Raw genomic sequence first — 15,870 nt, forward strand, 5'->3', positions numbered from 1 at the left:
TGACATTTCACATTCTTAAAACAAAGTGGTGATCCTAACTGACCTAAGACTTTTACTAGGATTAAATGTCAGGAATTGTGAAAAACTGAGTTTAACGGTATTTGGCTAAGGTGTATGTAAACTTCCCGACTTCAACTGTAGCTACACAAGGAAATTAGATTGAGGAAGAAAAATAGAAGTATAAAGATTGTAAGATTTATGCAATTTTGCTAAAAACTCAAGTTCAAATGAATTATTTGAAGCGATAATAACTGATGTTTATTTAAAGCATTTTTTTAGTTTCATGTATGACCTCCAATGAGTTGAAATATAATTGCAAACCAATGATTTTAATATTATGTGAGGGAGATTACAAGTCTTTGCTGTCATTGTGTTGAGTGGTCAAATCAATGTCTTGGAAAGCCATTCAGCATTCAAACATTTCAATACCAGATACCGGGAGAAAAACAGATACAGAATAACATAAATGCCAACTTCTTTACATACTTAAAGTGAAAGATAAAACAAGACAAGCGCTTGAATGAAAATGAAAAAAGTAATTCACCTCTAATTTGCATTTGAATGTGTTATTGTGTTTCACAGTTCCTTCAGAATTTGGATGGACATGATCAGAACAAGTTGTTTCCTTCAAAGTACACTTCTGTCAATGAATCATGTAGGCTATACAAGTGGTACATTCTGATTACTATAAAGAATCAATAACCTAATCTTTAAAATCAGGAAAGTAAACAAAAAAACTGTAGATGTATGACACAGTCGACAGAAAATCAGCCATTTGGCACTAACCCATTTCTCCCCTCCAATACTAAAATATGCATCTGAGTATTTATACTGTATCTACAAAGGTAAGTATACAAGTATTTGTGTACATAAATATGTGCAAAATAATATTGCAAAATCTTATTCTTTAAAAATGTTAAGTAGTAATGGACATTAAAGCTCATATTTTTGGCATATGCCATTGGAAAAATATACATTTTTAGGAAAACAAGAAATGAAATAGAATATGAAAGACATTTATCAAATAAAATAATATCCCTTTGAATAAGCGTCTCAAACAATATACTAACTACAACTCAAAGATGAGAAAAATAACAATGCTGATTAAATATATTAATGTGGAATCTCCAATAGAAATATTGCATAAAACAATTATCCTAATTAATACCATACTATAGCAGTCAACCCATGATTAATATACATCAAAACTATAAAGCTTTGGCAGTGCTAAAACTTTAGAAAGCAGTGCCATACACATGCATAGAGACATTTTGGTTTGTGGTAGTGAAAAAGAGGGCATAAATCATTGAGAAAAAGCAACAATGCAACAGTGAGTGTAGAGGTAGAAGTGTGGGCATAAGATTGACAGAAAATACATTCTGGAATTGAATTTGATCAGAAAAATCACCATCCAAAAAGCATGTTAATATTGTGCCCCTTTCCAATATTACTGTAATAGTTTACAGCAAAGAGTTTACACATATTGCATATATTTAACATGGCAACACTGCTGAACACCTCAACACCCACACGTTTCAGGCTGCCTGCATTGTAGGTGTTCTGTGCAGATTTTCAGATCGTTAAATCTTATTGATGAGGTTTAATTATAACCATTTACTCTGGCAAAACCTGTCTAACATTGACAGAACCCAATCAATGACTTGTGGATCATTAAATAATCAAAAGGATGGCAGTGCAGCTCTCGGATCACCTTTAACTATTCAAATGTGCACAACACTAACACTGGATCAGCTTCTGAGGTCTGAGTTCAATTTGATGATAGGAATTACTGGTGATTTTCCCCATGGGAAACAGAATACGACCCGGGTGTTACTCCACCGGGTTAATGGGAATCTGAATGGAGGGTCTGACAAAGTACTAGTGATATATCTTGTGTCCTTGGCTGAGCTCGAATCAGAATCATACATGAGCCTGAACACAGATTTTGAAGTGTCTGCACTGAATCTCAACACAACCTCACACTGTGAATCATTTTTGCTTTTTCTCACAGTGCATTAACTGCACGATGATTTAGTGGATATAACAATTTTATGAGTAACTGCAAACGAGAAGAAAATAAATAACGATAGTACCTAAAGTTTCAGCAGAACCATATTCGTAGAAACTACATCTAATAGGAATACAACAAAATGAAGATGAACAATTTATGACATAGAAACTAAACCCTAGCTAGCCTGTTTAAAAGCAATGAATTTGGAACCTGGGCAACAAAAGCAGTATAGTTCTTGTATGCAAGAAGTTGTCTGATTGAATTATCTTTTAAAAAGCACAAGAATAACCATTTAATAATAGCAATTAAAGTGCTCATTCTTTTTGGAAATTCTTCCTGATCTGCGTGGATTGCATTTGATTCTGTTTTCACTGGACATGCAAGACCGGAGAAAGTACTTGTCAGGACTGGTCTTTTGCTTGTCTTCTTGTTGCTGTTCTCTGTCAAACTGTCTTTGAAGATTCAACGCTAGCTCTCTGTCCTCTCTCTCTTGCTGTACCTGTTGAATGTACAGTTCAGCCTGCGCACACTCTATATTGAAACCATCTTGGCTCTGGGATCTTGGCCTCTTGAGTCCAGACTCTGTCTCTTCCAGGTGTTTGGTCTTCTGGCTCCTCTTTTTGCCCCTCCTTGAGGTAGGTTGGTTCTGGGCACAGTTTCTATTATCAAACTCTTTTCTCTGATCCTGTGAGTCCTTTGATTTAAGTTTGCAACTCCTAACACCGGCATTTATATCGTGTGGTACTAAGGTTGGATTTTGATGAATTGAAGTTGGTCCACAATGTGATTCAGGTACCACCACAGACTCAAAAGAAACCCCACATTCTTGAACGGTCTCCTCACTGGTTAAGGCTACAAATGGAGTATGAAACTTCGTGAATTGTTTTTGATGGAAGGCTGTCTCTCCAATGGCCTGATCAAATATCAGTCTTCGTTTATTATGTACACAAGTTCTTTCATTCTCTTGCCCAGAGGAATCAGTCTTGGCACACATAACCAAGTGTTCTTTTCCCTTATTTGCTGCTGGAGCGCAGCTACAGGGCTTGCCGTCCTTCTCCTCTATGGGGCTTGGTTTGAAGACAAGGTCCTCGTTCATGGGGTTGGTCAAGGTGCCCTTCGAGGTCACTTTGACAGACTGACGGTCCACCTCTATCTGCTTCCATTTCTGGAGGATAGTAGGGCTCGCTTCATAGCTGGTGGGCCTCTCCAGGCTGCGGAATAAGTTCCGGGGGGTGGACTTCACAATTGTGGGTTCCATCACTCGCCCGTCGGGTAGTCGCTTTGGTGGGGTGCACGGCGAACACACTATTGGCTTGAAGTGATTCAGCTCCTCAGAAATACTGTCATTGCTCTCAGGGCTAATGGACCTCTCCTGTTTCGACTGGGGGACCATAAAAGGTGTTGATGACGCCATGATGACGCCTCGCCAGCTATGCCTCTTGTCTTGGACAATGATGGGTGCCGAAAGAGATCGGCTGTTCTCAGAGGACAGAAGGATTCCTGCATTGTAGCTGTGAGCAATACTTGCCTGTACAGAGACAACAAACCAACAGAAAAAGGAAGATCAATGTTTTAAAAGGTCATGAACAGTCAGAATCACATTTTTCTTGAAATTTGATATTTGGATGAAACCAGATGAAAGTATTATGACCAAAGCATGAAAAATTACTGTTGCTTCTACATTGATCAAGTTTGATCTTAAAATTACTGGTCCCCTCCCCCATCTCAAACACTTAGATTCAAGAGGGGGGATTATTAAAGGGATATGGTGACATCACTAATGTTCCCTTAAATTTTAGGTCTTGTGAGCGTAAACTTGACCGTTGTGAGAATTTTGTGCAGCTTCCGGCTTGCGTTTACAGTGAAAACTAAGGCTGTACAACCTTACAGTTTTAGACAGTAGCCAAAAGGCTATTTGAGCATAATGTAGACCTACCAACAAAACCAATGGAGCAAATTCCATAAAATGTTCACGTGGAAATAGCTTTTATTTCTATGATATAGCCTACGCAGTATGTGGTGTTCAATGCAGGCCTACATTGCATGAGACTTTAAAAAACGTTTTTACATTATGAAATGCTTGACATGAATTACTTTTTACTTAGTCTGTAACACCACGGGCCAAATAGGTGACTGTAAATTGCATTGTATTGTATGATATAAGAAACCACTTTACAACATAATACAGAGAATTAGACAATGTAGGCTACGCCACTGCCTATTGGCTTATTCGCATATTCAAGCCGGTCTCAAAATACAACACTGCCCATTTAATTAAGACAAGCTTTTTACCTGACTCGCTTTCAAAGACAGCTTGAAATGTAGCCAACAGGTTTTATGCTCTTGTAGGAAGCAGTAACTCCCCATTGCTGGCCTATACTAATCTATAACTGGGCTAATAACTCGCTAACTAGCAAAGAATATAAACAAATGTTCACATGCATAACTTTGATCTGAAAAGCCCATTAATTCATTTCAAAATCAAATCAAATCAAATGTATTAGTCACATACACATGGTTAGCAGATGTTAATGCGAGTGTAGCGAAATGCTTGTGCTTCTAGTTCCGACAATGCAGTAATAACCAACAGTAATCTAACCTAACAATTCCACACTACTACCTTACACACACACACAAGTGTAAAGGGATAAAGAATATGTACATAAAGATATATGAATGAGTGGTGGTACAGAACGGCATGGCAGATGCAGTAGATGGTATAGAGTACGGTATATACGTATGAGATGAGTACTGTAGGGTATGTAAACATAAAGTGGCATAGTTTAAAGTGGCTAGTGGTACATGTATTGCATAAAGATGGCAAGATGCAGTAGATGATATAGAGTACAGTATATACATATGAGATGGGTAATGTAGGGTATGTAAACATTGTATTAAGTGGCATTGTTTAAAGTGGCTAGTGGTACATTTTTACATAATTTCCATCAATTCCCATTTTTAAAGTGGCTGGAGTTGAGTCAGTATGTTGGCAGCGGCCGCTAAATGTTAGTGGTGGCTGTTTAACAGTCTGATGGCCTTGAGATAGAAGCTGTTTTTCAGTCTCTCGGTCCCTGCTTTGATGCACCTGTACTGACCTCGCCTTCTGGATGATAGCGGGGTGAACAGGCAGTGGCTTGGGTGGTTTGCATTTGCAGGTGATTTAAAGACCCCTCATGGGCTACCCGCCTAAATTCTACTCCTTTGCGCTCTGGCTATCCCTACAACAAAATCACAGACTCAATCTTGTAAAGTTAGATTTGTTTTGGTTTGTTGCATTGAAAAGGGACTGATATAATGTTGATTCGATCCCAGAAAAAACTTTTATCTATATTGTGCAAACTAATGGGGTGAACTCAGTTAAGTTCAATCTCTTGTGCCTCTGCGCGGCCTGGCATTTCTTCTGCCCATCAGTCCTGGAGAAGGTGCGCGGCCTTGCACAGGCACAGCTTAGAGGGAACATTGGACATTAACCGAACTCTCATTTTAATGCACCAATGGTAACATGATATTCTCTTACCTAATTTAAATTAGTAGCGCCTTGTAACCAACAGCGGAGAAGGCGTGTTTGCAGAAGGCCGTGGTTTGCATACAATGCCGTCAGAAAGTATTCATACTCCTGGACTTATTACACATTTTGTTGTGTTACAGCCTGAATTCAAAATTGATTTAATATATATATTTTCTCACCCATCTACACACAATACCCTAACATGACAAAGTGAAATTTTAGCAATTTTATTGAAAATGAAATACATGAACAAAAGTATGCGGACACCTGCTCGTCGAACATCTCATTCCAAAGTCATGGGCATTAATATGGAGTTGGTCACCCCTTTGTTGCTTTAACAGCCTCCACTCTTCTGGGAAGGCTTTCCACTAGATGCTGGAACATTGCTGCGGGGACTTGCTTCCATTCAGCCACTAGAGCATTAGTGAGGTGGGGCACTGATTTGGGGTGATTAGGCCTGGCTCGCAGTTGGCATTCCAATTCATCCCGAAGGTGTTCGATGGGGTTGAGGTCAGGGCTCTGTGCAAGCCAGTCAAGATCTTCCACACAGATCTCGACAAACCATTTCTGTATGGACCTCGCTTCGTGCATGGGGAAATTGTCATGCTGAAACAGGAAAGGGCCTTCCCCAAACTGTTGCCACAAAGTTGGAAGCACAGAATCATCTAGAATGTCATTGTATGCTGTAATGTTAAGATTTCCTTTCACTGGAACTAAGGGGACTAGCCCGAACCATGAAAAACAGCCCCAGACCATTATTCCTCCTCCACCAAACTTTACAGTTGGCACTATGCACTGGGGCAGGTAGCATTCTCCTGGCATCTGCCAAACCCAGATTTGTTCGTCGGACTGCCAGAGGGTGAAGGGTGATTCATCACTCCAGAGAATGCATTTCCACTGCTCCAGAGTCCAATGGCGGCAAGTTTTACACCACTCCAGCTGGCGCTTGGCAATGCACATGGTTTTCTTAGGTTTGTGTGCGGCTGCTAGGCCATGGAAACCTGTTTCATGAAGCTCCCAATGAACAGTTCTTGTGCTGACGTTGCGTTCAGAGGCAGTTTGGAACTCAGTAGTGAGTGTTGCAACCGAGGAAAGACGATTTCTACCCACTATGCGCTTCAGCACTCGGCGGTTCTGTTCTGTGAGCTTGTGTGGCCTACCACTTCACTGTTGTTGCTCCTAGACATTTACACTTCAAAATAACCGCACTAACAGTTGACTGTGGCAGCTCTAGCAGGGCAGAAATTTGACAAATTGACTTGTTGGAAAGATGGCATGCTATGCCATGTTGAAAGTCACTGAGCTCTTCAGTAAGGCCATTCTGCTGCCAATGGAGATCGCATGGCTGTGTGCTTGATTTGAAACACCTGTCAGCAATGGGTGTGACTGAAATAGCTGAATCCACTAATTTAAAGAGGTGTCCATATACACTATACAGTTGAAGTCGGAAGTTTACATTAAAAAAAAAATCTAATCAAAATCAAGTTTATTTTATATAGCCCTTCGTACATCAGCTAATATCTCGAAGTGCTGTACAGAAACTCAGCCTAAAACCCCAAACAGCAAGCAATGCAGGTGTAGATACACCTTAGCCAAATACATTTAAACCCAGTTTTTCACAATTCCTGAACGTTTAATCCTAGAAAAATTCCCTGTTTTAGGTCAGTTAGGATCAGCACTTTATTTTAAGAATGTGAAATGTCAGAATAATAGTTGAGAGAATGATTTATTTCAGCTTGCATTTCTTTCATCACATTCCCAGTGGGTCAGAAGTTTACATACACACACTTAGTATTTGGTAGCATTGCCTTTAAATTGTTTAACTTGGGTCAAACGTTTCGTGTAGCCTTCCACAAGTTTCCCACAATAAGTTGGATGAATTTTGGCCCATTCCTCCTGACAAAGCTGGTGTAACTCAGTCAGGTTTATAGGCCTCCTTGCTCGCACACACCTTTTCAGTTCTGCCCACAAATTTTCTATAGGATCGAGGTCAGGGCTTTGTGATGGCCACTCCAGTACCTTGACTTTGTTGTCCTTAAGCCATTTTGCCACAACTTTGGAAGTATGCTTGGGGTCATTGTCCATTTGGAAGACCCATTTGCGACCAAGCTTTAACTTCCTGACTGATGTCTTGAGATGTTGCTTCAATAGATCTCCATAATTTTCCAACCTCATGATGCCATCTATTTTGTGAAGTGCACCAGTCCCTCCTGCAGCAAAGGACCCCCACAACATGATGCTGCCACCCCAGTGGTTCACGGTTGGGATGGTGTTCTTCAGCTTGCAAGCCTCCCCCTTTCTCCTCCAAACATAACGATGGTCATTATGGCCAAACAGTTCTATTTTTGTTTCATCAGACCAGAGGACATTTCTCCTAAAAGTACGATCTTTGTCCCCATGTGCAGTTGCAAACCGTAGTCTGGCTTTTTATGGCAGTTTTGGAGCAGTGGCTTCTTCCTTGCTGAGCGGCCTTTCAGGTTATGTCAATATAGGACTCGTTTTACTGTGGATATAGATACTTTTGCACCTGTTTCCTCCAGCATCTTCACAAGGTCCTTTGCTGTTGTTCTGGGATTGATTTGCACTTTTCGCTCCAAAGTACGTTCTCTAGGAGACAGAACACGTCTCCTTCCTGAACGGTATGACAGCTGTGTGGTCCCATGGTGTTTATACTTGCGTACTGTTGTTTGTACAGATGAACGTGGTACCCTCAGGCATTTGGAAATTGCTCCCAAGGATGAACCAGACTTGTGGAGGTCTACAATTTTTTTTCTGAGGTCTTGGCTGATTTCTTTTGATTTTCCCATGATGTCAAACAAAGAGGAACTGAGTTTGAAGGTAGGCCTAGAAATACATCCACAGGTAAACCTCAAATTGACTCAAATGATGTCAATTAGCCTATCAGAAGCTTCTAAAGCCATGACATCATTTTCTGGAATTTTCCAAGCTGTTTAAAGGCACAGTCAACTTAGTGTATGTAATCTTCTGACCCACTGGAATTGTGATACAGTGAAATAAGTGAAATAATCTGTCTGTAAACAATTGTTGAAAAAATTACTTGTGTCATGCACAAAGTAGATGTCCTAACCGACTTGACAAGACTATAGTTTGTTAACAAGAAATTTGTGGAGTGGTTGAAAAACGAGTTTTAATGACTCCAACCTAAACTTCCGACTTCAACTGTATATACAAAAGTATCTAATTTACAGTATTAATTTAAGTATTCATACCCGAGTCAATGCATGTTAGAATCACCGTCGGCAGCTATTATAGTTGTGAGTCTTTCTGGGTAAGTCTCTAAGAGCTCTGCTCACCTGGACTGTACAATATTTGCACATTATTATTTTTAAATTCTTCAAAATCTGTCAAGTTGGTTGTTGATCATTGCTTTTTCAAGTCTTGCCACAGATTTTCAAGCCGATTTAAGTCAAAAATTTAACTAATCCCATCAGGAACATTCAATGTCGTGATGGTAAGCAACTCCAGTGTATATTTGGCCTTGTATTTTAGGTTATTGTCCTGATGAAAGGTTTTCCTCTAGGATTTTGTCTGTGCTTAGCTCTATTCTGTTTCCTTTTATCCTAAAAAAAACGACCTATTCTTTGCCGATGACAAGCATACCGATAACATGATGCAGCTACCACCATGTTTAAAAATATGAAGAGTGGCACTAAGTGATGTGTTGTTTTTGCCCCAAACATAACACGTTGTATTCAGGACAAAAAGTTAATTTCTTCGTCGCATTTTATTTTACTTTAGTGCCTTATTGCAAACAGGATGTATGTTTTGGAATATTTTTATTCTGCACAGACTTCCTTCTTTTCACTCTGTCATCCATCCTCAGTTTTCTCCTATCACAGCCATTAAACTCTAATTGTTTTAAGTCACAATTAGAGGAAATCCCTGAGCGGTTTCCTTCCTCTCCGGCAACTGAGTTAGGAAGGGCGCCTGTATCTTTGTAGTGCCTGCGTGTATAAATACACCATCCAAATTCTAAATAATAACTTCACCATGTTTAAAGGGATATTCAATGTCTGCTTTTATTTTTTATACCCATCTACCAATAGGAGCCCTTCTTTGCGAGGCATTGGAAAACCTCCCTTGTCTTTGTGGTTGAATCTGTGTTTGAAATTCACTGCTCGACTGAGGGACCAGTCACTGCTCGACTGTGGGGTACAGAGATGAGGTAGCCATTCAAAACTGGACAGAGTCCATTGCAACTTATGTGACTTGTTAAGCAAATGTTTACTCCTGAACTTATTTAGGCTTGCCATAACAAAAGGGTTGAATACTTATTGACTCATTTTAAAGGAAAGAGATGGGAGAACCTTCCAGAAGGACAACCATCTCCACAGAGGAACTATAGTGCTCGGTCAGAGTGACCATTGGGTTCTTGGTCACCTCACTGACCAAGGCCCTTCTCCCCCGATTGCTCAGTTTGGCCGGACGGCCAGCTCTAGGAAGGGTCTTGGTGGTTCCAAATTTCTTCCATTTAAGAATGATGGAGGCCACTGTGTTCTTGGGGACCTTCAATGCTGCGGAAATGTTTTGGTATCCTTCCCCAGATCTGTGCCTCGACACAATTCTGTCTCGGAGCTCTACGGACAATTCCTTTGGCCTCATGGCTTGGTTTTTGCTCTGACATGCACTGTCAACTGTGGGACCTTATATAGACATGTGTGTGCCTTTCCAAATCATGTCCAATCAAATGATTTTTCCACAGATGGACTTCAATCAAGTTGTAGAAACATCTGAAGGATGATCAATGGAAACAGGAGGCACCTGAGCTCAATTTCGAGGCTCATAGCAAAGGGTCTGAATACTTATGTAAATAAGGTATTTCTGTTTTTATATTTTTACTAAATGTGCAAAAAAAATCTAAAAACCTGCTTTTGCTTTGTCATTATGGGGTATTGTGTGTAGATTGATGAGGAAATGTTTTTATATAATACATTTTAGAATAAGGCTGTAACGTAACAAAATGTGGAAAAAGTCAAGGGGTCTGAATACTTTCCAAATGCACTGTATGTCTCCCCTTTCATCTGTGTCTGGTGTTAACTAGTTACTGGCTAGCTAGGTCTTTAGCAAGCATGAAACAGAACGGGGAGGGGGTCGTTCAAAACTATGATGCCGTTGTCATGTAAACACATCCGTTAGTGTGGCTGTGAACCGAATCAAGAGCGACATGCCAATTTCAATGTTGTTTGAGTTCCTTTGTGTAACACCAAATTTGTTTGAGAAGATTTTACTACAATACTGCATCCAAGTTTCTTGACCTCGGTGTTTCAAAGAGCTATCAGTCAAGGGGAGCTTGTGAATATAAGCTCCCCGACCACTCAGCCTCTTTTCAAACGTCCTGGTTAGCCACGAGAGAAAAATAATTCTACAATTTTGAGCATTTCTATCCCCTTTACATGGGAATCATAATTAAAAGCACAGCATCATACCTTGTCCAGTCCAGGAAGATGAGTAGATACCCTCATTTTTCGCCTTCCCTCTTCTGGATCAGTACAGCTCTGGCTTCTCTGCACCACATTGGTATGTAGACCACTGAGGGAAAAGGGGACTGAGTAAATAACTGAATTAAAAACACACAAAAACATTAAAAGGTAACATCAATTGTTCTGTGGCTTTGAAAATGTATGTGTGCAAAGAATCAATACTGCAGCATTAAGTTTTAAAAATTGCAACATGATTATTCATTACTGTTATATGAGGACATTATTACAGTTACAAGCAGCCCTAAATGTCAAATGTAACACAAACGCTGAGATCTTTGTTCTTCTAACAAACGCAGACACATTTCTGGTTCTCTTCCCGATGGGTTCTTCATTCTCCGAGTCTGACAGCAACCCATAGAACTGGAAGAGAGGGTTGTATATCTCAGCATCATGTTTACACTTATTCATCAGTGTGTTGGCATAGCATTCTGAGCAACAATCCATTCACAATCTATTCAACAATCTATTCACAGGGCCTCCCGGGTGGCGCAGTGGTCTAGAGCACTGCATCGCAGTGCTATGCTGCGCCACCAGAGTCTGGGTTCGCGCCCAGGCTCTGTCGCAGCCGGCCGCGACCGGGAGGTCCGTGGGGCGACGCACAATTGGCTTAGCGTCGTCCGGGTTAGGGAGGGTTTGGCCGGTAGGGATATCCTTGTCTCATCGCGCTCCAGCGACTCCTGTGGCGGGCCGGGCGCAGTGCGCGCTAACCGAGGGGGCGGGTGCACGGTGTTTCCTCCGACACATTGGTGCGGCTGGCTTCCGGGTTGGAGGCGCGCTGTGTTAAGAAGCAGTGCGGCTAGGTTGGGTTGTGCTTCGGAGGACGCATGACTTTCGACCTTCGTCTCTCCCGAGCCCGTACGGGAGTTGTAGCGATGAGACAAGATAGTAATTACTAGCGATTGGATACCACAAAAATTGGGGAGAAAAGGGGATAAAATTAAAAAAAACAAAAAAACAATCTATTCACAAGAGGGTTACAAGATAAAACTTACAGGATCTTGAAAGTGCTTGAGAGTTCCACATCCCTCTCTGTGGTGGACTTTCCTCCTCCCCTCTTCTTTCTCTTCATTGATTGGTACCTGAAAAAAACAAATCAATTCTTACTGATAGTAACTGAACCCAAGGGATCATTCACATAACCCGTGATTGTTTAAAATCAATGTGTTGTGTGCCAATCTACAACAGTGGAATTTGTGATAGGAATAAAATGATGACATCAATATATTCTTTCTCTAATCCAAGTCTCAAACACATAGGTCTCTCCTTTTGAGGGGTTAATGGGTATTGTATAATGTTAAAAAAAAATGCACTACGGGACACAAAACCTCTATTGTATTTAAATAATCAACAGTTGTTATAATAACCCATATTACAATGTTACCTTTACTTTTTGCTTTCCATACTCCAGTCGGATCTCTCCAGATTTGGATACCTGAGCAGGCGAGCGGAAAATGTCTGAGGAAAAAAATAATATGTAAATTATCAAAATCGCTCAAAAATATTCTGAAAACAAGAGCTGGGTCAAAAAGGTTTGGGAACCACTGTATAGAACATGTATACACATATATATAACATATTACATTTAAAAACTCCCCAGACAGTACAGATGGTGTCAATAGAGTAGCACCTCCCACAAAAAGCGCCACAAGTCTGGGCAAGTCACAGTGAAACTTTCTATGCCCAGACAAGTCCGGTATATCAAAACTGACTGGTCTGGTTCTTAAGCCTTGTACAAGTGCCTATTGGTTATATGGAATGGCCATCAAAGGCGCGTATGGGAGAACGCACAGCACCGAGTTAAATATAATTTGTTACAATGTAACAGAACCGTTCTAATTCCAAATAATATCGTTGTAACAACAAAGTAACACACTATGTGTAAATGTGAAGAAAAAAAAAACATGAAACTGTATGTACTGCAGTGGTGTTGCCAACATGGAATGACCGCACCACTGTCAGTTACAATGTTTGCCGCGAATAAAAACGATAAGCCTATATGTTTTCCTACTTTGTGTTCGTGGTCATAACCTATACTTGGAAACAAATTAAGAGGACTGAACAAAATCCTTATGACATACACAAATGTATGTACCCTAACCCAATACAACCCCAAAGAGCCTAAAACTGAATTGTAATAACTGTTGTTATCAAAAAAGCATACCTTCCCCACCAGTCTCACAGTCTCTCTGCTCCATTCTCATCTCGCATCGTTGTGGGTAACTCTGTCGAACCATTTCCCAGAGTTCGATGTTAACTAGGCTTTTCTCCCGGGACTGTTTACGGGCCCAGCTGGATACTCGCAGCCGGCAGAGGGGACAGCACAGACTGGTGAATTCAACTGTCCGCTTGAAACAGTGCAGACACACCGAGTGGCTACATGGCATAGTTACGGGCTCTAATAAAATTTCCGAACAAACCGGACACCTTGCCTCCTCCAAGGTCAGCAGCTGTGAATGTGTCCGAGTTTTCAGCATATCGGCGGGCCTGGCTTTGCATTTGTGCCCCAATCCACTGGTGGATCTGACGGACCCTGTCGCCGCCATTTTCATTGGTCTCTCCCTACCAAAGATGGTGGATAAATGAAGAGAGGTTACTTTGGCCGTTTACCATTGAAAACAATGATCACTTCTGGTCTGCTTAAGGGGGTGGTTCCATAGACACCAGTGCGATAGCAGCTGGTTCTGGTCTAATTAGTTCATTGAGCCATGCACAGACCTTTTGGGAGAATGTGCTCGATCTAAAAAATAAAAAACAAAGGGCAACCCAATTCGCCCTACCGCGATCATGGACTTGTTGAGCAATTATTACAAGAAGAGGAGAAAGCAGCACAAACTGATAAGTAAAGTACTGGAATAAATGCTGCACTTATTAACAATGATCAACACAATTCCAGTCAAAATAGAAGCGTTTAAGAAATACTGTAGCCTATCATTACTATATCTAACCCAACATGTGTTGCCACTATCCTGTATTCAAACATTTAGACCAGCGACCCCCAAAAGAAAGTTGTAAAAAACTTGTGACGTGCACAATCGCTGTCCAAATGTATAGCCTGTCATTACAGCCATAATCAGTGATGCATTTTGAAAACTTGGCTACAGAAATACAATGCGTTTTACACCTGCATTTGGAGCTGAAACTCATTAATGTTAGCAGACAATATAGAGTAGGGATATAGCATGTCCAGAGCAAGGGAAATCATTCTGCCTACTTCTTGCAGGATTGGATGGAAAGCGTGTTTTGTCTGCACCATGCCATCACTTTGGAGGGCAGTCGGTCTGCATAGTTCAAGTTCAACGTGCCAGCCGTTAAACCCTGTTCTTTCTCACAAATAATGTAATAAAGTCGCCAGAATATGTTACATCTTCATCCCAAAATATTGAAGGCAGTGCAATTTTAAAGCTGCTTATTTTTAGTTATATAGCCAGTAGCCAACCAAACTAGGTATATCTGAAATATAAAAAGTATTTATCAAATCGTCAGGTTCTGGCTATGAGTGAGTAGTAGATTTCTAAAATGTATTTTATATTTATGATGAAGTAGGCCTACTCTGTTTTTGCCAGGAAATGAAACAAGTTATTTCTGGTCGCTAATCTGGATAATGATGATGAATGATCATTGGTCAACAATCAAGATGTGCGTTTTGGTTCAAAGGCAGAGATGATAATTTAACGATGACTTGCTTGCAGTGGGTTCAGAACAATAAGGACACAAAAATGTATAGCATTTGTTTTATACTACTGCCGAAAAGGGCACTGGAAGGACAAATGGGCATTTGCTTTGCACAGGTAGAGCCCTATCTATGCACGTGCCTGATTGACTGTAATTTAAATAGAAAAAATGAGGGAGCGGGTTATCTCGCTTCCTCTTCAGTCTTTGTCCCATCTCTAGGTTTGAAAACCAGCCCCGCCCAGTCACTCAATGCATCAACGGCAGCAGAGGCATACAAATTGGGTATGCTTGATTTAGCTTGCCGGATGAGCGGAGTTCGCACCTTGGAATAGCCTACACGTGCCGAGCCCTAGTGCAGGGTTTCCCAAACTCACCCTAAGGGGTGCACGTTTTGGTTTTTGGCCTAGCGCTACACAGCTGATTCAAATAATCAACTAATCATCAAGCTTCGATAATTTGAATTAGCTGTGTAGTGTTAGGACAGAAAAACAAAACATGCACCCCTTGGAGTTCCCAGGACCGAGCTTTGGAAATTCTGCCCTAGTGCAAACTCCACCTACCGAGCAAGCCACAGGTAGGCTACTATAAAAGCATATAGAGTACCACAGTATGAGTCACAGTACACAGAAAACCTAGCGGTCAAACAAGGAAATGGTTCCAATCGTTTTTCCACCATGAATTTTTCCCATCGGGATTGTAGTAACACTTAAAATAAGCACAATGTTTTGTGTAGGTTTACCCTTGTGTGACGTGTTGATACCGTGTAAATCTCTCTAGGACAACGTGACTTTTATCAATATATAAAAGCATATAGAGTACCACAGTATGAGTCACAGTACACAGAAAACCTAGCGGTCAAACAAGGAAATGGTTCCAATCGTTTTTCCACCATGAATTTTTCCCATCGGGATTGTAGTAACACTTAAAATAAGCACAATGTTTTGTGTAGGTTTACCCTTGTGTGACGTGTTGATACCGTGTAAATCTCTCTAGGACAACGTGACTTTTATCAATATATTCGCCTGTACCCCCCCCCCCCCCCCCACACACACACACACCCCCCAAAAAACTAACGGAAATGCTAATTATCTGCTGAAGTGACTATCATAAAGAACTACAAAAGCCATGATGATCTGGATGAGAGTGCCAAATTAAGGCAATTGTAAGAATGTCGGGAT

At 40.8% G+C, this 15,870-nt stretch overlaps 1 protein-coding gene across 2 annotated transcripts; it reads right to left on the reverse strand.

Moving 5' to 3' along the window:
• Positions 1 to 243: 243 nt before the first annotated feature.
• LOC139547592 (E3 ubiquitin-protein ligase RNF169-like) lies at positions 244 to 13,611 on the reverse strand. Of its 2 annotated transcripts, none has more exons than XM_071356524.1 (6): positions 13,182 to 13,608; positions 12,402 to 12,475; positions 12,013 to 12,099; positions 11,286 to 11,380; positions 10,967 to 11,069; positions 244 to 3,539 (listed from the first exon to the last, which is right to left on the reverse strand). In XM_071356524.1, the coding sequence occupies exons 1-6, from the start codon at positions 13,567 to 13,569 to the stop codon at positions 2,304 to 2,306; spliced, it is 1,983 nt and encodes a 660-aa protein (XP_071212625.1). In that variant the 5' UTR covers positions 13,570 to 13,608; the 3' UTR covers positions 244 to 2,303. The 2 variants fall into 2 exon arrangements, with proteins under 2 accessions (XP_071212625.1, XP_071212626.1); XM_071356525.1 differs by having other exon boundaries at positions 2,168 to 3,539; positions 12,408 to 12,475; positions 13,182 to 13,611.
• Between the last annotated feature and the right edge of the window lie 2,259 nt (positions 13,612 to 15,870).

Source organism: Salvelinus alpinus, chromosome 21 (assembly GCF_045679555.1).
Source record: "Salvelinus alpinus chromosome 21, SLU_Salpinus.1, whole genome shotgun sequence".
NCBI classification, from domain to species: domain Eukaryota; kingdom Metazoa; phylum Chordata; class Actinopteri; order Salmoniformes; family Salmonidae; genus Salvelinus; species Salvelinus alpinus.

Bases quoted from the DNA above. Each gene is read 5' to 3' on its own strand.
- LOC139547592 (XM_071356524.1), bottom strand. From the start codon at position 13,569: ATGAAAATGGCGGCGACAGGGTCCGTCAGATCCACCAGTGGATTGGGG. The intron at 11,070-11,285 runs GTTTGTGTTACA...CTTTTCCCTCAG, and splicing joins AGAAGAACAAAGATCTCAGC to TGGTCTACATACCAATGTGG. The intron at 3,540-10,966 runs GTATGATGCTGT...GTCTCTGTACAG, and splicing joins ATCTTCCTGGACTGGACAAG to GCAAGTATTGCTCACAGCTA.